The 23454-nt window shown below is 40.9% G+C and overlaps 1 protein-coding gene across 6 annotated transcripts in view; it reads left to right on the forward strand.

Annotated features, from left to right (window-relative positions):
- Positions 1-23454, forward strand: part of specc1 (sperm antigen with calponin homology and coiled-coil domains 1) — a 99007-nt gene that overhangs the window by 72438 nt on the left and 3115 nt on the right. For 5 of the 6 annotated variants that reach the window (XM_046038902.1, XM_046038903.1, XM_046038904.1 and 2 more), the window contains 3 exons: positions 70-172; positions 15058-15174; positions 19967-20026. In XM_046038902.1, the coding sequence (XP_045894858.1) occupies positions 70-172; positions 15058-15174; positions 19967-20026 (280 nt within the window). Of the gene's footprint in view, positions 1-69; positions 173-10438; positions 10463-15057; positions 15175-19966; positions 20027-23454 lie in introns of those variants that run through there. The other variant, XM_046038907.1, reaches the window with a different exon arrangement.

Consider the following 23454-nt stretch of genomic DNA (forward strand, 5'->3'; position numbering starts at 1 on the left):
CTCCCCCCCCCCCCCCCCCCCCCCCCCCCCCTCCCTCTGTGATTGCGGTTCGTGTTTCCCTGGTGACAGTGTGGAAAGAAAGGACCCCTTGGCTGCACTGGCGCGGGAGTACGGGGGATCTAAGAGAAACGCTCTACTGAAGTGGTGCCAGAAGAAAACAGAAGGCTATCCGGTAGGGATCACAGGGCAGAGACCTTGCTCAAATACAAGATGGGCTCCATTCACTTTCACGCCCTGCTTTTCTCTGCATCTTTGTCAGGCAGTTTTATTTTAGTCTCACACTCCTCGGGTTTTCATTTAAAAGTAAGATGACAGCCCACCGCCCTCCCTTTATATTGCATGAATACAGTATTGGTCTGCCTATGCCCTCGGGTTTGGTAGTTATTTAATTTTTTTCAGCCATCACTGAGGTATAGTGGCACATTACTGTGTTTGCAGACACACATTTCACCCACCTGTCATCTCAATGGGTGATATGAAGTCACTGTGGCACAGAGGTAATGGAAACAATGAAGCAAAGCATGTTATGTGTTCTACAGTCACGCTGGATTTATACATGTGTGTATTTATATACCCCCCTTGTGTTATGCATGTCCATTTGTTTATGCATTGTTATTGTGTTGTCCCATCTGTGTTCCCTGTCCATGTAGCCAAGAGCAGACAATCACCTGGCTTAGCTGCTCCCCTAATACCAACTTTAAGGAGCACATTAAACACAGTGGGATTAGAGATTTGCCCATGTAATCATCATGTTTGTGTGCCAGCAAGCCGGCTAGTTAATGCTAAAACCCTCACCACCAGGCAGACTTGTCCCAGCCTGCAAACTCTAGCCTAATAGAAGATTAATTATAGTTATAAATATAAATTGTTGTCCAGGGTGAGTCAAATAGCATGTACCTCTGGCTTGACCAAGTATGAAAAGGCACAGGTGATGATAACTGTGAAAAACAGACCCTGCTTTCCCAGTGATTAATGGACTAAATAATTAGAATGAGTTCAGATTAATAATCAATAGTAAGCGCAAAGGCGCCTAATGTACTTTGTGTCTTCCTCCCTTCATCCAAGGTTGGGTGGTCACAAGCTGCGTGTGCTGGTAAACACACCACAGCAGATTCTCTGTGATGGCAATATCTGAGCGGATGAGATAAAACTGATGCTGAGCAACACACAGTCTGATGATCCCGCTGATATGATGCTGTATCTCTATACAGGCTCAAATTGTTTGGATTCACATTCCTTTGTTTGATATGGATGTTTGGGCAGCAGTAGACACCAGCTTGTAATGGAAGGTCACTGGTCCAATATCCACCACCAACTGGGTGATTAAGAAAAAGTTTTATTTTAGAACTAGTAGGGCAAATATTTCCAGTATACAAATTCAAGTTTATAAAAACGCGTTTTTAAAGGGGATTAAAAGGCTAAACAAAGTCAAGCAGTCTGATGTCTTCAGGCAGTTTAGCCTCATGGGAAGACCAAACACCCTTCCTGCTGTGTAAGCTACCCTGAGTTAGAGCACCAGCTAAAGGCTTACAGTCAGTGGTGGAAGAAATACTCAGATTCTTTACTTAAGTAAAAGTAGTAATACCATAAGGTAAAAATATTCTGTTACAAGTGATAGTCCTGCATTTGGAATTTTTCTTTTTAATGTTATATTATCATATATTATAGGGCTACACCTAATGTAGTGAATTAAGCAATTTTTATTTATTAGGTAACTAATAATATTTAATTTACTATGATATAAAACAGAGAAAAGCAGAAAGTCCTCACATTTGAGAAAGATAATTATTGATTATTGGATTATCAAGATTGTTGACAATTCATTTTCTGTTGGTTGAATGATCAATGTTATTATTGATTCTTTGTGTAAGCAGCATTTTAAGGTTGCAGCTGGTCATGGTGGAGCTATTTTGAACTCCTTTATGACCTATTGGGTATAGTTTAATGTAAAAACATGTTTCATATTTTTAGATTTAATTTGTCCATCACATGTTTTGTATGCAAAATCTTACTCTACAAAGATAATACTAACTATGGCTCTTAAATAAATGTAGGGAAGCAAAAAGTACAATATTTCTCTCTGAAATGTAGTGGAGTAGAAGTATGAAGTAGCATCAAAATACTCATGTGAAGTACAAGTTGGTCATCATTAGTATAGTACATGTGCTTATTTATGTTCCACAAACACATTGCTTGGACTTAAATGGACTCTTGTTAAATAGTAACCCAAATGGAATTGCAGATCTCAGTTCAGTTCAGGACAGTTGGATCCAGCAACATGAAACCCTTAATCAAGCCTCATTCCCATATAACTATGGAACCTATGATCCCTCTCACAAAGAGCTTAGCAATACAGTGTGATTATTTGCAAGTATCAGGAATGCAGTAAGAAGATTTGGCTCCTAGCAGTGTTTCAGTCTGTGGCATAATCAGTCCCCTCCTGGAGTAACTGTTCTTGATTCGAGCTGTGAGCCTCTGTGTTTGTGCAATTTCTCCACTATGTGCCATGTGCCATGTGCCATGTGCCCGGCCTGTAATTTGATTAATTCACAGACTATTAGGCTGTTAACCTTAAAATGTCTACTTTTGGACAGGTGTGACTGACCTTTGCTCTATTACCTTAAGGGCGTTTGATCATGATGCATAGCTGTCTATCTGATGAATATCTGAACTGCTGCTTCTTATATCTGTATCAGTATATCTGAAGCGAATAAAGGCAACAGTGTCTTTAAATATGTCCATCAAACCAGGTTTCCAAGAAACTCCTAGTCAGTCTGATTTCCCAAATCTAATCAAATGAATTATTTCTTGTATATTTGGCTTTTAACTTCAGTTTCTCAGCAGACATAAATACGAGAACAGCTGTTATTTGCATCTTGAGCTTTTTTTTTGTGAATTCCACTCCCTACCGGAGGGATATCTGTTTTCTATATGCATGGATATGTACTGTATGTTTGTGTGTAATGTCATCAGTATATGTGACCACAGGGCCCCGCTTGAGTCTCATGGTGAGCTGAGGGAAAAGGTTACTGTCAAGAGGATGTGTTGAACTTCACGTGTCTGGAGAAAGGTCAGGCTGTTATGAAGCCTCAGTCCACATGGAAGTCAATAATTAGAGGCCTAATGTCCGGAGACGGACTGATCTGTCACACAGTTTCTAGCTCCAGGACAGCAAAGGCACAGAGACCACGACAATCACCCGAAATACAACCACATCCAGGTTGCCTGCTTTGTCTTTCTTTCTCTCTGTCATGCTTGTTTTCTGCTCTGATAAAGGTTAGTGAGGTTTAGTTTTATCAATACATCCGCATGCACTTTGTGGTTCCTCTCTTCTCTGCTGTGGACTAAGGTCAAAGAGATAATTACTCAACATTAATTGGCTCTTTAGTATAAGAGTTGCCCAGTTGTAATTTATGCTTCAGGATGCATAATTAACGGTCACTTTGAAGAGGCAGCTTTGACAGTCACCATTCACTTTCCATCCTCTCTCGGTTTCTAAACAGTGGAGTCAGGTAACCGGCTCTTATATCATGCTCATTTGCCAGCGCGGAGCCAGAAAAGCTGCTGTGTGAGATTTAGACAATGCTGATGGGAGGGTCAGCCCCGTGCCAATTTTGATTACAGTCCTATTGTTGGCAACCCCTTTGGTCAAACAGCAGTCTAATTAAAGTGAAATAGAAAACGGGAGCTATTGGAAGCACGCCGGGAGATTATTTGATGCTTAGGTGCAAATAGCTGCTGAGGGCACACTCAATTAAATTCAGTTAAATTCAAATTAGCTTTATTGGCATGAATGTGTAATAACAATATTGCCAAAGCATCATACATACAACATAAGAACAATCAGCCCCATACATTTCATTAAACAAGTAATTAAAGCGTAAAGTAATCAAAGCGTATGTGTTTATGTTTTAAAAAAAAGAAAAAAGAAAAAATATTAAAAATTAAAATAAATAAATAAAACAGTAAGCATGTGTGTGTGTGTGTGTGTGTGTGTGTGTGTGTGTGTTAAAAAAATAAAAATATATTAAAAATTAAATAAATAAACAAAAAAGTAAGCGTGTTTGTGTGTGTGTTAAAAAATAAAAATATATCAAAAATAAAATAAATAAATAAAACATTAAGCGTGTGTGTTAAAAAAATAAAAATAATTAAATAAATAAATAAAACGGTAAGCGTGTGTGTGTGTGTGTGTGTGTGTGTGTGTTAAAAAATAAAAATATATTAAAAAAAATTAAAATAAATAAATTAAACAGTAACTTGTGTGTGTGTGTGTGTGTGTGTATATATATATATTAATAGATAAAAATTTTTAAAAATAATTAATTGATTAAAGAAATAATAATAATATCAAACGATCAAAATAATAAGAATTTGAAAATCTGTACAATTCTTTATCAGTCTGAGGTTCCACTGGTTGTCCTCACTTCATGGCATGAGAAGACATATTTTGCAGCAATTATTTCACATTTGGGCATTTCTCCCAGTAAATAGGGGAGTTTCTGTGTGTCTAATATGAATTCGAATTCTGGGTATATTTGGGAAATGTTTGGAAAGTGTTTTTGTCTTAGTGTTTTATATTTGGAGCATGAGGTTAGAAAGTGCAGCTCTGTCTCTACCTGTCCCCTGTCACACTGGGAGCAGGGTCTCTCCTCTTGTGGTAGCCAGCTCTGTCTGTGGCGACCCTTTTCTATGGCCAGGCTGTGTTCACTCAGTCTGTATGTTGTCAACATTTTTCTTAGTTTGGGACATTTTATTGTACTTAGGTAATTTGCCAGTGTGAATTCTCTTTTTAGGGTCAGATAACATTGTAATTTACTTTGTGTTTTGGTTGTTTCTTTCCAGTATTCAATATATTTTTCTTTCTGCTTGCTGATAATTTGGTTTGGTCTGCTTGAGTTGGTGTTGCTGTCCTGAGGCTGTTGGGGACTTGTTACTGCAGAGAGCCTCAGGACCAGCTGGCTGAGGGGACTCTTCTCTGGTTTCAGCTCCTGGTATGTTAGGGCTTTGTGATGATATGTCTCGGGGTTAACTGATTTTAAGTGATTGTAAAATTTAAGTGATCTTTTCTGTATTTTTAGTAAGAGGAGGTATTGGCCGAGCTCTGCTCAGCACAGGTTATTTGGTGTTTTTCTCCGCACCTGCAGGATGCTCTTACAGAACTCAGTATGGAAAGATTCTATTTGTTTTGTCCCATTTGTCAAATTCATTATTAAGTTTTCGCCCCCCAGATTTCGCTACCATATAGAATTATTGGTTCTAGTACAAATTGGAAAATTTGAAGCCAGATTTCAATTGGAATATAGATTTTAATGTTTCTTGCATAGAAAGCTGTCCTTGCTTTGTCCCTCAGATCTTTCACAGCCATGTTGAAGTTCCCTGTGTATGTAATGTTGAGGCCAAGGTAAGTGTAGTTTTTTGTGTGTTGTAACTTAGTGGTGTCTAAATACAAATTGTGTGTAACCTGATTTCTGTATTGTTTCTGAAAAATCATTATCATAGTCTTTGCTGTGTTTACTGTCAGGGCCCAGGTCTGACAGAATCTCTGAAGGAGGTTAAGGTGCTGCTGCAAACTTTCTTTAGAAGGTGAGAGTAACACTAAGTCATCTGCATACAGCAGACCTCTGATCTCTGTGTCGTTCAGGAGTAGGCCAGGTGCCGTGGAACTCTCTAATTGGTTTGCTAATTCATTGATATATAGATTGAAGAGAATTGGACTGAGATTGCATCCCTGCCTCACTCCCCGGCCCTGGGAGAAGTACGCTGTTTGTTTGTTTCCAATCTTTATGGCGCATTCATTTTTTGTATACATGTTCTTAATCAAATCATATGTTTTTCCTCCAATGCCACTTTCAAGTAGCCTATAGAAAAGTCCCTCGTGCCAGATGGAATCAAAGGCTTTTTGGAATTCAACAAAACAGGCATATACCTTTCTTTTCTTAATGTTTAATTCTTGATCAATTAGAGTCTGGAGGGTAAATATATGGTCCGTTGTGCGGAAATTTGGCAAAAAAACAATTTGGCATTTATGCAGAATATTGTGGTTATCAACAAAGTTGACAAGTCGTTTATTAATGATGTTGCAGAATATTTTTCCAAGGTTACTGGATACACATATTCCTCTGTAGTTATTTGGGTCATATTTATCTCCAGATTTATGAATTGGGGTTATTAAACCTTTGTTCCAGATGTCTGGAAAAGTTCCAGTTGCTACAATAGTATTGAATAGTTTTAGTATAGCCAATTTTTTTTTTAATGTCTGAGTATTTGATCATTTTGTTGAGGATTCCATCAATACCACAAGCCTTTTTTCCTTTCAGGGACTGGATGACTTCTGTTAATTCTTGTTCTGTTACAGGGTAATCTAGAGGGTTTTGGTTGTTTTTTATCACCTCCTCCAGAGTTTTCATTTCGTGAATATCTTGTACTGATCATCATTTTTTGTAATATTACTGTATAATTCACTAAAGTGATTAATCCAAGTATTTCCATCTTGGATCGCCAATTCATCCTGCTGGGTTTTGTTTAGGTTGTTCCATTTCTCCCAGAACTGGTTGGACTCTAAGGATTCCTCAATTTCACAGAGCTGCTTCTTGCTGTGTAGTTCTTTCTTAGTTTTTAGGGTGTACTTGTATTGTTTCAGAGTGGCCTCATATTGACAGCGTTTTTTGTGGTTATCTGGGTCCCTATGCTTTTCATTTGATAATTTCCTTAAAGTTTTCCTTAGGTTTTTGCATTCAGTGTCAAACCATATGTTATTGGTCCTTTGTTGAAGTTTTGGTTTGGAGGCATTCAAATTAGACAACGAAGCCAAATGATGAAATATTGAATTGATTTTGTCCACAGCAGAATTTAAACCAGAATTATTCTGGGGAAATGTTTCAGTTAGAAATAAATGAGTTAAATCATGTATGTTTTGATTTTCCAGTGTCTTTTGGTACGCCCCCATGCTGTCTGGGGTCCATCTGTATGGGTATGTGCTGTTAAACAGTTCACAGGCACTAGGGGCTCCAGACTTAGACTGAGCCCTTTTCAGATAGATGGTGATTTTGCTGTGGTCTGAGAGGGTTGTGAGGGGGCTGACTGTGAAAGCTCTGAGAGACATTTGATCTAGATCTGTAATGAAATAATCTACCGTACTACTGCCAAGAGCTGAGCTGTAAGTGTAGCGACCCAGAGAGTCCCCTCGTAGCCTGCCGTTGACTATGTACAGACCCAGCACAAGGCAGAGCTGTAAAAGCTGCATACCGCTTGTATTAGTAAGCTTGTCAAAGCTCTTTCTAGCACACTCAACCTGTGCGATTATAGCTGGACACAAAGCCTGATGTCACACTCCGCCTGTTTACTGTGATCAATAAAGGGATTACAGAGATGAGTGTTTGTAGTCATTACAAGGAACAGATTTATTAGACCACAGGGTGGGGGGTTGTGTACTACAAGTGAAACGAATGAAGCTTCACCTCATCTTGATTATTGTTTCATACTGGGTAGAATGTGGTTCTGCAAATGCAGGATTTTCTGCTCATTTAGTGCAAATAGGTGACAAGGGAAAAAGAAAGCAGTAACCATGGCCTACGTGGCTTAAATCATGCATCCAGCAGATCCACAGGTGTGTGTGTGTGTGTGTGTGTGTGTGTGTGTTGTGAGAGAGAGAGAGGATGTGCTGGTGTGAACATGTGTCTGCCATATGGATCTTGTCTCTTGACGAACTGTGACAGCTAAGACAGCTAGGGAAAGAAAAGGGAAAACATGACAAACATGGATTGCAAACACAAACTCACACACACACAAGAGTAAGATGGCCGTGCTATCTCCATGGAGAGGAGCTCTTGAAGTCCTCAGGGAGATTGTGACTCCATACTAATGCAGAGGTCCTTAGAGCAGTTAAATACCTGACCTGTGTTAAACTCTCAGCTGAGGATGAGATGTGAGTGCAGATATGCTCCATCACACCTCAGATTTGAAATTCTGGGAAGCACAGATCGATCAAGACCTTAAGCTGGCTCTGATTGACTCTGCCCTGTGGGAGAGACTGAAAGGGCCTCTTATAGGAAATTGGTATTCACAAGGGATCCTGTGCACGACACTGGACACAGACTTAAAACACAAGGCCGCTTTTATTATACTTCTGTTAACTGGTTTTCAAGGCCGTTTGTAAGACCTGACTCAAATGAGCATGTTGCTGTACGACCACCCTCGGCCTGTAACTGGATGTTTTGTGTCTTCTCTGTGTGCGTAACTCTTTCCTGCTTTCGTGCAGCTAAAAAGTTTTTATATTGTTTGAATGTACATCGTGGTTGGGCAGCAACTAGACTATAGGGATATGCGAGCGCAAAGCAAGCGGGACCATTTTCATATCTGAGATCACATCACATTTTCAAATATGAGATTTTGCTAGTGAAAACTTCAAAGTTTTCACTAGCAAAATCTCATATTTTTTATGTCGAAGCCCTTGGGGTACATTGTAAATCCTTCCACCTTCATTGGACAGTTTCTACTCAGCTGTCTTCTTGTATTCAGAAGCAAAAAAGGCTACTTGTTGTGGTTGCAGTTCTAGTGTTTGGCCATTTTAGTCAATAAGCAAAGGCTTCCTTGAAGTCTGGTCTGTTGGAAAACACTCTAGCCCCTTACTGTATATTTATCAGGCTCTTTGATGTCTTAATTTAGGACCGCTCTGGACACGTTTTTAAACTTTTGTTTTCCTCAATTAACCATAGAAGCCAAACAAAAATAAATATGCTGTTTGTTCAGGATGGGAACAATGAGCAAAGGCTCTGAACATTAGGCTCAGCTGGGCCTGACAGAGCACAGCTCATCCGGCCTCGTCTGGGAAACTCGCACACACATGCCCACACACACATACACACACAGAAAGCCATTGAAGAGACAAGATTGGGACCCCAGGCGAGTGTGGAATGGAGGTCAGACATCGAGAAGGAAAAGAGGGTACGAGTTCAAAGAGTAACCATTACTGTAAGTACTAATAATGTAGGATTGACAGTAATAGTACTGTGAGTGAGATCATCACTGTAAAATAACAGATTGCAGTTGATCATAGTAAGGGGCTAACTGCAGTTGACACTGAGGTCAATAAATGTGTCATATCATTTTTTTATTCCTCAAATCACCAAGAATCATAATTTCTAATCAATATCTGGGTCAATATTGAGTTATTGTTTCCCCTGAAGCAAGGATTACGCTGTGTTCACATACAATGCCAATTTAATCCTCGCAAAGCTTTCCTCGGGCAGGTTTTATTGCTGGACAACTGCTAAGTGTTGACACACAACGCATAACGCAAATAAACACAACCAGCAATTACTACAGCTGTAGGAATCCAAAGTAAACATTTTGCTGTGATTTAATTGCAATAAACGGATCAAACTGATGCCGAAATAACTACAATATGATGTCGATTTGTTAAACCTATGAATTCATGCTTTGTCAGGTCTGTTAGCAAGTCAGCAGGACAACAACTTTTTTAATGTTTGTTTTCTGAATGGAGTTTGGATCGATCAGGGCTATGCTATGCTAACTTGTTCACTGTAAAGTACAACGATAGCTGGAATAAAGTTACAGACACATATTTTCTGGGTAGTTCAACCTCCTCGCTTTCTTTTCTCCAAGCAATGTCCAGTTTTGTCTGGTTTTTAAATAAATATGAAGTAATAGTCCAACAGAGTTCTGGGCACCAACTGATGCTAACAACAACAGTGGAACCGGAAATGCACGGAAGCTAGCTGCTGAGAAGCTCCAGTGAAGATAAATCAACATTTTAATCCCAAAAACTAAAGTAAAAGCTAATAGAATAAAAGCAGTTGACTCTGAGCTCCTCCCGTGGGTAAACAGCGTAGTTGTCAGATCATCACCCAGACCAACTACGGGTGTTTATTTGTCCAAAAGCTGCAGCGCTGCCCCAGGCTCTTTCCTCTACACTTCCCCGTAGTTTAGTAGCTCTCCGTCGGCCAGCGGCATGTCACTTCCCTGCTCTGCCTGGTCCTCTTTAAACAACGCTCTGAACACGAATTTCTCGCTCAAGTTGAAAAGCGAGCGAATTCACACGAATTTGCATCTTTGCATTGACTTTGTATGTAATCAAATCACGCAAAACGTTTGATTCACTTTTAGTGTGAACACACCTTTATACTTTCCGCGAGTACAGGCTTTTGCAGGTAATCCACTGTGTAGTGCTGTTTGTAATCTGTTTTGAGAAATGCACTTACTGTTTTGCAAATGTTAGGGATGGTTTGAGAAACATACAAAAGCGGCTGAGAAAAATGAAACACACGCCATCTCTTATGTTATTATGAGATAGATGAACATTTTCAATCAAAGACAAATCTGTTCTAATCCTCAGTACAGATGGCCGGTTTGCTCTTCTGCCCTATTTGACCTTGTCACTCTCCCCTTCCTTTATCCTGTCCCGTTTGCGGAATAGGTCCATTAAATGCTATGTAGAGGATGGATCTATGGAGAGGGACACCGCCAGCTCCACCCGCTCTGTGACCTTCCCTGTTGTCCTGTCTTTGTCTCCACAGTCCTGTCTGCCTGGGCTTTCAGCCTGTCATTGCTCATGACTATGATTCATTGCAAGGTACATTAGGGCTTTCTCCCCCTTTCTGTCTCTCACTGTCTTTGTCCCTCCATTTGTTTTCTCATTGTTGCCTTCTCTGCTACTCTCTCTTCGTTCATTGTTGTTTTGTCATCCTCAGGTTGTTTGTCTTCTTGTTACCCTACTTGTTCAGTGGAGGTGAGGTAGAGAGATTCAGTAACAGGAAACATACTGGAACTAGCTCATCAGTCAGACGATTCTCTCAGGCTTGATGTCTCCTGCTGTCACCCCTTAGTCTGATAGCTTTTTAACAAACTGTATATGTGTGTGTGTGTGTGTCACATGATCACAGTTATCCTCCATTGCTCCATGACCTCTTGCTGCATCCTTTGTCTGTGGTTAAGAGCTCAATATTGCAATAATGCTGAGAGCATGACAGCAGAGGGGCTTTACTCTGTTACTGGATGTGACACCCATCCAGTAGCATTCACACATGGCAGCAGAGAGCGCACACTTTTCACACATTTAGTTTCCAGCTTCTCCTCTATAAGGACTTGCTGCTTTTTTCTCTTTTTATGTAATTGTAAAATGAATATTTTAAGACAACAACTTGGAGACTGGGAAATCGATTTATTTTGTGAAAAGTAAAAATATTATTCTGAATAGACCACCTTTCTAGCTGTTATGTTTTGCACTTTTGGAGCGTTTTCTTCAGTAGCTGCAAATGTTTGCTGCCTGCTTTTTGTGACATCAGTATAATTTATAAGCTTTTTTGTGTTTTCTAAGTGTGCACCATTACAAAGCTGAGCATCGCTGCAGTAGCATGGGGGCCATTCTTTATAATATATATATTCTTATGTGTGACATGTCTGGTCTGCGTTTTGTTTTGTAAAGCCTAACTTGCTTCAGGTTAATTTTAACTTGTAATTTCACTATTGATGTTATCACAGATCTTGTCTTTCCACTTGGAGGCAGACCAAAGCAAATGCACACAGATCAACTTGACATTCCCTCTTTTTTTCCTCTGCTCAGTCCTCTCTCTGTACAAGCCACTGCTTCTCTCTCATACTCTCTTTCTCTGAGCCCTAAAAAGCGACGGCTCTGTCTTTTGTGCCGAGAGAGACACTTCCTGTCGCTTGATGCTGTGTTTGCTTTTCTGAGCCGGCTCCCAGAGAGCTGTTGTTGTCCGCTGGTGTTTTAGCATTCATGCCTCTCCCTCTCTTTCTGCCCTGAATGAACCCCCCGCCCCCCGCCACCACCACCCCTTTCCTCTCCCACTCCCAACCTGAACCCTGAGGACATGTTTTCTCCTCAGGCCACCTCAACAGCCAGGCACACAATTTAATTCAAAAGAGGCTTTATTGGCATGACCATATTGAAACACAGTACTGCCAAAGAACATTGCACAATATAATATATTTCAGGGAAAAGTACCATGCCATGCAAAATTTTGTGATGCAAATAGCAAGAACATGAAGCTGAAAACAACTAATGGATATCAACAAGTATATGAAAAAAAATAAAATAATAATAACTGTGTGTGTGTGTGAGTGCCCGCCCTATGCTATCATATTAGCTTATTTGTTATTGCCTATCTTGGTCTCTGAGTCTGGGGGGGGTCTGACTAATCGCCTCTATCTATCACTCCCTCTGTGTGTGTGAGTCTGCACGTGCTAGACACACACACACACACACACACACACACACACACACACACACAGTGCTAACAGTGCTGCTGCTGAGCCAGCTGAGAGAGAGAAGGGGAGAGTTATGAGAGGAATGTGGGCTGACATGACTGCACAGGTCTACCCTTCAGACATAATGGACACGCTGTAATGGATGGAGAAGAGACCTGTGCATCCAAAGACCCTTTTAGACTCATCTTATACCATCAAAGCCTATGGATGGAAGTGAGATTACCTAAATGTTATCTGTAGAAAAGAGATCACTCTTGGACTCTTAGTACATGCTGAGGAGTAGCAAAGTGGTTATTAAAGGAAATAATGATAGGGATAATTGTAATGATATATGTCTATTTTGATTCTTTTGGTGATTGTTTCACTTACGGTGATCATAGGTTAATGTGACTGATTACGGGTAAGGAATTCTTGATATTTCATGACAAATGACGAACAGTGAATGTGAACAAAGCTTGAGCCCAGGACTGAGCCTGTTTAGCTTCATTCGGATGAAGCAGCTGCTCCTTCACATCCCATTGTGACCACACATGCTCTGGGGCATTCCCTGATGACTCAAATTAGGAAACAATAATTGGCTACACTTTTCTAACTAATTTTATTTTGTTTTTTAACAAATCAGGTTTACAGCACATAGATGCTCACTGGCATGCTGTGTCACAGCAAACACAACCCAGGGGACATAATGCTGTTATTTAAGGTACTGACACTCATCTCTAGGGCTTCCAGGGCATTGAAGTGGGCAGTATTGGACAAAGAGAAATCATTTTAAACAGCTTGTGGCACTAGATGAAAAGTCAGGGGGTCACCAAAGTCATTCTAGGATTCATCCTATGATGACCATGAATGTCTATAGGAAATGTCATGGCATGGCTTTTTCCTTTTGAGGCAGGACTTGTTTCAGTTCCACAGTTGCCTTTTCTCCTACAGCTTGTCAGCCTCTCACCTTCAAACTATGTCGAGTTTTAAGATGAGGTAATTGCCAGCCATAAGGCGAAACCAGACGAGTGAAAGAAATCAGAAATAACACACCTGTCAACAGTTCTTAGGAACTCATGATATTCATCACTGGTGTTACCTGGCGTGTATGGATCAGTTAATTTTATTTATAGTATGAAAATCAGCAGAGCTCTGTAAGTAACTGGCTTAGAGCAACAGTAAACAAACTCATGTCTGCAGGTCTAATCTTTAGCATCTCACTAGAACGAATGCTGTGTGTACAGACACAAAGATGTACCGAAAGATAATTAATCCCAAACAATAACAAAAAAAAAATAAATCTATTCCCCTTTTTAGGAAGCTGAACTTTCTTCTTGTATGATATCTTTTTGCTTCCAGTAGTACAGTGTTTTTTTATTATATGTAAATTATATGTAAAACTACACGTGTAGAAATGGAACAACCCAAGCAGAATCTGGTGTCTTGTCTGTGCGTTGAGTGCGGATACATACTTGGCAGTGAATATTTTAGGTTATTATGCTTTCTACATGCATTGAAACATGGCATATAACCTCATACGGTGCAGTATGTGGTCAGGAAGGAAGGGTAGGCAGGTCTTAAAGACAAAAGGTGGGACACTGCGCTCTGGTGCTGATGAGAGAGAGGGGCACATTTGAGTCTCTATGTCTGGCCTATGGTGGCCTAGTGCGGATCGTCCGTGCTGTCAGGAGGTGGCACGAGGGGAGATGTCCATTCTTGTTAGATATTTGAACATCTGCAGTCCGGTATGCCAACACTGCACTGACTGGTAGTAAGTCGTCACCCTGTCACTGACAATCACTGATACCAAAGACACACACAGTGATTACACACAAAACAAAAGCAACCCACAGCCATAATACATAAAAATACCCTGCCATGTCTAGATCATTACGTTATATCTTTATCAATCATATCATATGATTGCTCCAAAGGCAATGATGATCTCATTTCAACACCATATGATGTAAGGTTTTTGTTATAAAAACAGATGTGAAATGTGAGTTTTAACTAGATACTTTTTTTTGTGAAATAACGAGAACATTAGTATTATAACAAGAACATTTTCTTGGCAAAAAAACCTTTTGGTATCTAGTAATAACAAGAAAAAATGTCATAATAAACAAAATGTAAACATGTCTGCTTTTAGGGCTCTTTGAGTATTTCCACCTGGATCAGAATACTCTTAACTTTCCCAGGTTCGGTGTGTCAATGGGAATATATGGGAATAGTATAGGTGGAGTATGGTGGCCTATTATGTCCCACCCATGACTCTGGAAAGTCTCCCTAGCTATTAGCCCCATTCCTAAAGCTCACGAGTGGGATAACAGAGGAAGACACCGGAAATAACTTCTAATCTATCCAACGGGGAGCCTGCAACGGCAAACAATGGCCCGGAGGAAGTATTTCCTCTGAACTCAATATTGTTATCAGAACCTGAATACCCTGTAAATGGTGTATGAGCTGACGATGCTCTGTGAATCGCACACACACACAAAAACACAACAGACTGGACGTGCATAGCAGCACGTCTGTCACCCAGAGGAGACAGTAGAAGATCCTTCGAAGGAAACACAATCAGGCATAATTGGACTCTGAAAGACCCAGAACAACAAATAGCATTACATTTTAATTTTCATGTTGTTTCCTGTGGTTCTATGACTTAATGGCACTTTTCATGGCCTGTTCATATTGTTAAGAGGCTATTAAGTCTACAACCCAAATTATGAGCACTCTAAGCTCTAAGCTCATTATCATTGTGTGACTTCGGCTTATTTGTGACTTCTATGTTTTTTTTCTTTGCCCTCCTCTCATTTTCTCTGTCTACAGAATATTGATGTGACCAACTTCAGCAGCAGTTGGAGTGATGGCCTGGCTTTCTGTGCCCTCTTGCACACATATCTGCCCGCCCACATCCCATACCAGGAACTCATCAGTCAAGATAAGGTAGGACACTACAGGAAGACAATACACGCATGCACGCACACACGCACTGGCGGGCACACACATGCACTCTCAAATACTAATCTCACATCATGTCAGTCTCGGACTTAACAGGTAGGTCAGTGCTTCACCAGCAGGTAATAAGTGCAACCTGAGCACACTAAACTGATTGGAAGTCAGTGTATTTCTGAAAGGTCATTGTGTTAATAGAAGGGACATGTTAAATACGTTTCATGCAACCAGGCTCCTCATACCGTTTCCTCACACACATTTTCTCCAACCCCCATATCCAAATGCCTGCTCACTTGCATACTTGGTGTCAGTCATCGCTGGTTCATGACGTACAGATACCTCACTTGCACTGGCACAAATGGACCACATGTTTTTACTTGTTTATTGTGAGAGAGAAATGTTAATAGATTATATTATATTTATCAATTTAAAAGATTCTAAGTGAATGAACAGAAGAAAAATCAAATCAATATTTGCCATGACCACTCTTTAAAACAGCATCAATTCTTTTAGGTACACTTGCACAAAGTTTTTGAAGGAACTCGACAGGTAGGTTGGCCCAAACATCTTGGAGAACTACTCACGGTCATCCTGTGGATTTAGGCAGCCTCGCATGTTCTTCATGTAAGCCCAGACAGACTTGATGATCAGTGGGGGCCGTACCATCACTTCCAGGACTGGTAATGTTTACCAGTATGTGACGTCTTTTCATTGAGCCCCTCTTGGAATGGTGGACCATAATGTTGTTTACTTAGTTCAGACGTACAAACCGGTCCTGAAGAGGCACAAGGCGGAATGAAGATTTGTTCCAATCCGGACAGAGGAGTCTGTTCATTGTCTCTTAGCACTGATTGGGACGTGTTCAGAAATGCCTGTGTGGATTTAAATGAACTGACGGAAACTGTGTCTTCCTGTATATCCTTTTGTGAGGAGATGATCATCCGCTGGAAATCCATCTCCATTTATTCAAATAATAAAGCTTGGGTCTCCAAATCAGTCAAAAACATAATCAGAAACATTGGCTTCAATCAGGTGGCCATGATACAGCACAGGGTACTCTCTAAACAGGTGAAGAAGGAACTCAAGCATGCCAAGTGCACATATAAAGACAAAGTGGAGGTCGGGTTCTGAAGAACTGTGCTGTGCAGCTAGCAGACATCTTTTGCTTGATCTTTCAGTTGTCCTTACAGCTGCATGAGGCTCATTGTCTTTGGAAGGACTAATAAGTGTTCCTGTGCCTAAAGCTGATGATACATGGGGCAACTTTTTGATCAATGTTGCTGGGCAATCTTGCTGGTGGCAAGTCCGACTATGTTTTGAACAGATAGTGGCGGGGCGGGGCAAGTGGCGGAGTGGTGGGGGAAGGGGATTACGGTAGTAATCTTTACTCATTACCATTGACGGGAACATTGCCCAGCACCATTGCTCTAAAAGTTAAACCGTGTATCATCAGCTTAAGATTCAAACTCTAAAGACACTCAATGACTTTAGACCAGTGGGACTCACATCTCCAGTTCGCATACAGGCCAGGCAAAGGCATTGATGATGCAACACGGACACTTTTAAACACATTTTTAAAACATCTTGATGGTACCAAGGCCCCTGTTTGTCTACTTTTTATTGACTTCTCTGCTTTTAACGGCATTCAGCCCGTGCTTTAGCAGACAGGTTGAAGAGCACTCACAACGTACATGCTGCCGTGATTTGCTGGCTGATGGACTTTTTAACAGTGAGGTCACAATGGGTGAGAGTGAATGGTGTTTTTTCAGATGCCTGTTTTTCCTCTACTGGATCCCCCCAGGGCTGCTTCCTCTCCCCTCTTTTATTTGTTTTATACACAAATGAATGCCAAAGCCATAGTGAAGGGCGCCACATTATTAACTTCACAGATGATTCTGTTATTGTTTCCCTCCTCAGCAGTGATAACTCTGGACATGGTCCCGTAGGGAATGATTTTATTGATTGGTGTAAGTCATCCTTTTTAAACATTAATGTGGCAAAAACAAAAGAGATGTGCATCGATTTCAGGAGAAACTACACTGTCATCTCCCCTGTTGTATTGGACAATCGGGTAGTTAAACTGGTGCATCGGCACAAATACCTTGGGACTGTGATCAACAGCAAACTGCTTTGAGCCCCAGGTTGATGCTTTGTGTAAAAAAGCACATCAGTGCTTGCATTTGCTTCTTGAGCTTCGCTTTTTTAATGTCGACACTGTTTTTATGAAAAATGTTTTATTCCTGATTTTATTGATCAGTTCTCACCTTCTCCTTTATCTGCTGGCATGGGTCACTTTTTGTTAAAAATTGCCTGCAAGTGAAGGTGTGCGGCAAAATTACTGGTAGACTCTTAAATGAGCTCCATGACATGTACAAGGTCAGGTCCTTAAAGAAAGCGAGAACAATCGTGGCTGATCCGAGCCATCGGATGATAAATAAGTATCTACCTGTACTGCTCAGCATTGAGGACACTATTCATTCTGACCAAATCATCAACTCCATTTGCAGAAATGCAGTCCCAAACTTGCAAGGAACCTCCACCATGCTTCACTGTTGCCTGCAGACACTCATTCTTGTACATTCTCCAGGCCTTCCGCGAATAACCTGCCTTCAACTACAGCCAAATATTTCAAACTTTGAGCTCCTGCTGTCATTTTTCTGCACCCCAGTTCCTGTTTCCGTGCATAGTTGATTTGCTTGGCCTTGTTTCCGTGTTGGAGGTCTGGCTTTTTGGCCGCAAGTCTTCCATGAAGGCCACTTCTGACCAGACTTCTCCGGACAGTAGATCGGTGTACCAGGGTCCCACTGTTCAATCTACACGTTGAACTGGTGATCATTAGCACCTGTTTGGTATAATTGATTAATCATACACCTGACGATTTGCCTACAAAATCTCTTTGTGCAAGTGTACCTACAAGAAGTGTTTTGAAGGCAAGGGGTGGACACACCAAAAATTGACTTGATTTAGATTTTTCTTCTGTTCATTCATTCATTTTGTTAATTGATAAATATGTATCTATTAACATCTCTATTCCTATTTCACAACATTTTTTCCACACCTGCCTAAAACATTTGCACAGTACTGTATATATGGTCTGTTTACACCAGTACAGTGAGATAGCTCACACATTGCTGTGCAGTAAGTAATGTAGATGACACAGAGCCCCACTTCAGTATTATTATTATTAGTTATTATTTACCAGAGAAGGCAGTAGCATTTACTTTGTGTAGTAAGGTGATTTTTTTTCACAGTGGCCTGGCAGAGCTCACTGTGCCTTAAAGAAAGTATAGCTGCTTTGAACCTGCACTGAATTTCCTCTCTGACTTGTGAGACGAGCAAACAAATTGCAAGTCTCTTGCTGTCCTCTCCGTGACGAAGACTTGCAGAATTGCGTCTCCAGAAAACGGCGCACATAAAGCCACAATAAGTTGTGGGAAATGTGAGCCTGTAAACTGTGAAAATGGTCTGCTTATACAGTGTAGGTATGAAAGATTCATGTTTGCCAAGAGGAAAATACAATCTCTTTTATGCTTTAAAGCCATTTTGCCTGTAGTCATTCTTTCCACCATTAGGCTGCACAGTCTTCCTTAATGTTGTATACATTTTATAGGTCTGCCGGATTGTTCACACTGCATTAAACGTCAGCCTGAAAATGAATTATGAATGTATGATTTGTGTAGCCATACTGTAAGTGATCCTGAGCAGAGGCCAGCAGCGACTATATAGCTCTGTGTTGACAGCACAGAACATAGAGGTGTGTGTGTGTGTGTGTGTGTGTGAGAACATATATATATATATATATATATAGATATGTATAATATACAGTAGCTTTGCAAACAATATGGTTCCTCTCTGGGGACTGACTGCAGGTCAATAGACAAACACCTCTGAGCAGGCCTGACACATCCTACGTGACAAATTAGTCGTATAGACGTGTAACATTGAGCTGATGACAGAGACATTGCGCAGCCCATCTCTTTGAATAATTCAATAGACGTGTGTTGGCTTTAATAACTCTTGCTGAGTGACTTTCCCCGAGGCCCAAACACCCAACCTCTTCCCAGTACAATCTGTCCTTCCAATAATCCCATTACTGCCCTCCTTCGCCCTTTATCATAGATGTTAGGAAAACAAGGTTATAGGTGGACTTAACATTCTAGGTGAAAGGGGAAATTAGCTTTTTCAAGAAGCAGTCTACAGCGGCAGAACTAATTATTAAGAATTCATTATTTATTCATTCGTAATCCCAGCTGTTCTGAAGTCTAGTGGCAGTTAATATCGTTCCAGTGCTTGTGGGAGTCACAATTATTGACTCGAGGACCTGCACTCTCAATTCAAAAGGCGGAAAAAAGTGAACATGAGGTGGAGAGAGACTGAAAGAAGCACAAGATATTATGTGGGTGAGTTCAAGTTTCTAGCAACAGTGCTAACTTATGAGGACAGTTTGTATTTCACTCTCAAATTTTCACTTCCTTTCATTACAGAAGTGGCTATACAAAACTCCATAATTTAATTTGGAGAGTGACGGGGGTTCAGCTCAGGGGGATGTTAATTAGGCCAGGGAAGCTCTACACTTTTCAAATAAACATAAGGGCTAATATAATACACGGAAATGCTCACACAAACAAGCTAAGGCTACGTATGTTTTAGACCGTCTCTTGGGTGTTTGTAGGGGTTTATAAAGGTATTTGTGGGCTTATTGTTGCTGTTTGAATCTCTGTGTGTGGTGCTGCAGGATGATGTTTCGCAGTGTCTCAACACCCAATGGTTTGTTTTTCTTCAGGTCCGGAATCTGACCCTGGCTTTTCAGGCCGCTGAGAGCATTGGCATCAAACCCTCCCTGGTGAGTTGAGCTGCCATAGACCTCACACACATACACACACACACATAAACACACTTCGATAACACAGAGGTACCCTTTGATTAGATAAATTGGAAACAGACTAATTGCCAAACGTTCAGAATGTGAAGCTTTAGAACAGAGATGCCCCACAACCATTTTATCGCACCATTTTTCCTCCTGGCAGCCTTGAGCTTAACTCTGTCATATCAGCCCTTTATTGCTGGATTGCCTCGGGCGTGTGTTCCAGCACTGTGCGCTAGAAATCCATGACACTTTGCATCAAGAGCCTAATACATAATTCAGATACAATTTGACTTTGATTAGCTTATTTGGTTTGTGAAAACATTAGCATTAGCTCTCCTTGGAAATGGGTGAGTAATAACCAGCTGCTCCTATGAAATGTTTTGAGCATTTTATGAGAAAATCCTTCTGTGTTTTGCAATGAGGAAAACACTGAACACCCAGCCTTAAAGAGGTGGTATTATGCTGTTTGGCTTTTTCCCTCTCCTTTATTGTTATCTCTCTCTTTTGTGCATGTACTAGGTTTGCAAAGTGAAAAAGCCCAAAGTCCAACCCAAAGGGAGTTCCCATCTCCCACAGAAAGCTCTGCTCTGAACTGCTTGAAAACAGCTCGTTTGTAGTCCAGTCCTTCACTTCCTTTACTTGTGACATCAAAATGAAAACGCACCAAGCAGCTTGCCAAGCAGTTTGTGGGGTCAGGCACGCCCTCAAACCAAGCTAGTCTGAGTGGAGGCCCTTTGGCTCGACTCGCCTTTGTTTGGTTTTCCGTTGTAGAAATGTTGCACCTGTACCTGCTTCCAGGTACTTTTTTTCGTATCACCTCACCTTCGTCGAGGTTCCAAGCCAGCTGAGGGAAACTAAAATGTAACGTGAAAACAGACAGACTGCTGATTGGTCAGAGAGAATATTCACTATTCACTGCATCATCACTGCTGCACCAGACAGAGGCCAGCAACAGAAAGTTTTATATATTACAGTTTTCGTATGGAATTTCATCACTAAATCCACTTCTGAGAAGTTTTGAGGTGAGAAATCAGCTGTGAAGATTTCCAATATTGACAGTTTTACGAGAAGTGATGGCGGAACATGTGCTTGAATATTTTCGGAGTTGCGGAGCTCCGCAAGTGGCTGCGGGGGAAGCCTGTGCCAACCCGCGGGAGGAGCGTGTGAGGCCGGCCAGCCGCCCGCTCACAGAGCCCTCTGCTCCCGCCGTCATACAGACCGCTGCAGCAACAACGGCAGAGGAAAACACAGCTGGAAGGTTTTCATACCGCTTATCTGTCTTTACATTCTGAGGAATGTTGAAACGTTTTAACTTAAAAATAAGTGTAATGAGACTAAAAGTCCACAGTCCCGCTAATCTGCTGTGTGAGGCTGTCCTTAGCCACAGCTTTTCTTTGAGCTTAATGCTAACAGCATGTTAACATTGCTAACATGTCTGTGAAGATTCTCATTTATGCAGGTCATAGTTATCAAGGAGGGTTAAATCAAGGGTAGCTGGACTTGGTTACTACTTAAAGTTTCTTTCAATTATGACTTACTGACTGCTATTCAACCTCTGTAGGGTTGTTGGCATTTGCCCTAATGTGACAATGCCAACGACTGTCAATCAGACTTGACTTTAAAGTCATAAAATCAGTGCTTAAAGTGGGCCGGTAATCACCAGTATGAAGTACCAGCACTTCCATTTTTTCTTCTTTGGTGTACCGTGACTTTTTCTTGCATACCAGCATTTCTCACAAGCTGCCAGTTCTCTTTGCTGCCCTCTCCATATCAGGTTCTCTGAGGATTTATAATGGCCCGAAATAAACTGCATTACCCAGGAGGCACTATGTGACGCTCACCAGTTCCTGTTCTTGCCAGCCTGCTAATCTCTGTCGGCGGAGACAGAGTAGGGAGAAGATCAGGTGCCTTTGGTCAGACGTGTTTCTTTTCATAAAACCCTTGTCAGTGTTGCTGTTCGTGAACCAACCAATTCCAGCCTGGATGGGGCGGAACATTAACAAAGGTGGTCGTACTACAGCAAACTTTCAAAATGTTGAACTCGTTGGTTCTGCATGAATGGTTATGATCATTGAGAAGTTAGTAGGGTTAGCACTTAGCATTACCAAATTGGAGACCAACCACCATGTAGAGTATATTTCATGCAGAAGGATTTAATGAAGGAAAACAACCCACAAAAATTAACCAGATGTATTGTCCAACTGGAATTTATAACTGCCCTGTAACAACAATACACACGCCAACATGTGAATGTAGAGTACTAGCATCTACTTTTTTCCACTTCAACCACTTCATAAAGTCATGGTACACACACACACACACAGCCTTCATGTTTTGTGCTTTCATTCTTTCTTTTTTCATTCACATTTAAACACACATATCACTTCCAGGAAGTAGTGTGGACATGAAACAGTTAAATGCAGACCAGGTCAAGTGAGTTCCTTACACACACACAACTTGGCAAACACGATAAAAACGATTTAGAGGAATAATCTGCTGCAGTCCTACAGTCAGTGGGAAGGAGGCATTTCTCCTCAGACCTACTTGTATTGGTGCTGTACATAAGGGTGGCCCTTTTAATCACTTTAAATCCGAGACATGTAAGGGTTAAATTAATGTGATGTCTCTTGTTCAGCTTCATGTTTTGCTCTTTTTAAGTCCAACAAAAATATCTGCTCTGACATGATTTAGAAAATACATAAATGAGTACACTAATATACATATATATAAAAAAAAATTAAAAAAATAAAATCCCCCTCTCACCCCTTGCGGGGTGGTATGTGTCATCCTCAAGCTCGGGTCCTCTACCAGAGGCCTGGGAGTTTGAGGGTTCTGCACAGTATCTTAGCTGTTCCTAGGACTGCACTCTTCTGGACAGAGACCTCTGATGTTTTACCTGGAATCTGCTGTACGGCCCCCAGTGCTCCGATTACCACTGGCACCACTGTTGCTCTTATTTTACACATCTTTTCTAGCTCCTCTTTCTGAAAGAGGAGATATATATATACAGTGAGGAAAATAAGTATTTGAACACCCTGCTATTTTGCAAGTTCTCCCACTTAGAAATCATGGAGGGGTCTGAAATTGTCATCGTAGGTGCATGTCCACTGTGAGAGACATAATCTAAAAAAAATCCAGAAATCACAATGTATGATTTTTTTACTATTTATTTGTATGATACAGCTGCAAATAAGTATTTGAACACCTGTCTATCAGCTAGAATTCTGACTCTCAAAGACCTGTTAGTCTGCCTTCAAAATGTCCACCTCCACTCCATTTATTATCCTAAATTAGATGCACCTGTTTGAGGTCGTTAGCTGCATAAAGACACCTGTCCACCCCATACAATCAGTAAGAATCCAACTACTAACATGGCCAAGACCAAAGAGCTGTCCAAAGACACT

Source organism: Micropterus dolomieu, linkage group LG23 (genome assembly GCF_021292245.1).
Source record: "Micropterus dolomieu isolate WLL.071019.BEF.003 ecotype Adirondacks linkage group LG23, ASM2129224v1, whole genome shotgun sequence".
NCBI lineage: Eukaryota > Metazoa > Chordata > Actinopteri > Centrarchiformes > Centrarchidae > Micropterus > Micropterus dolomieu.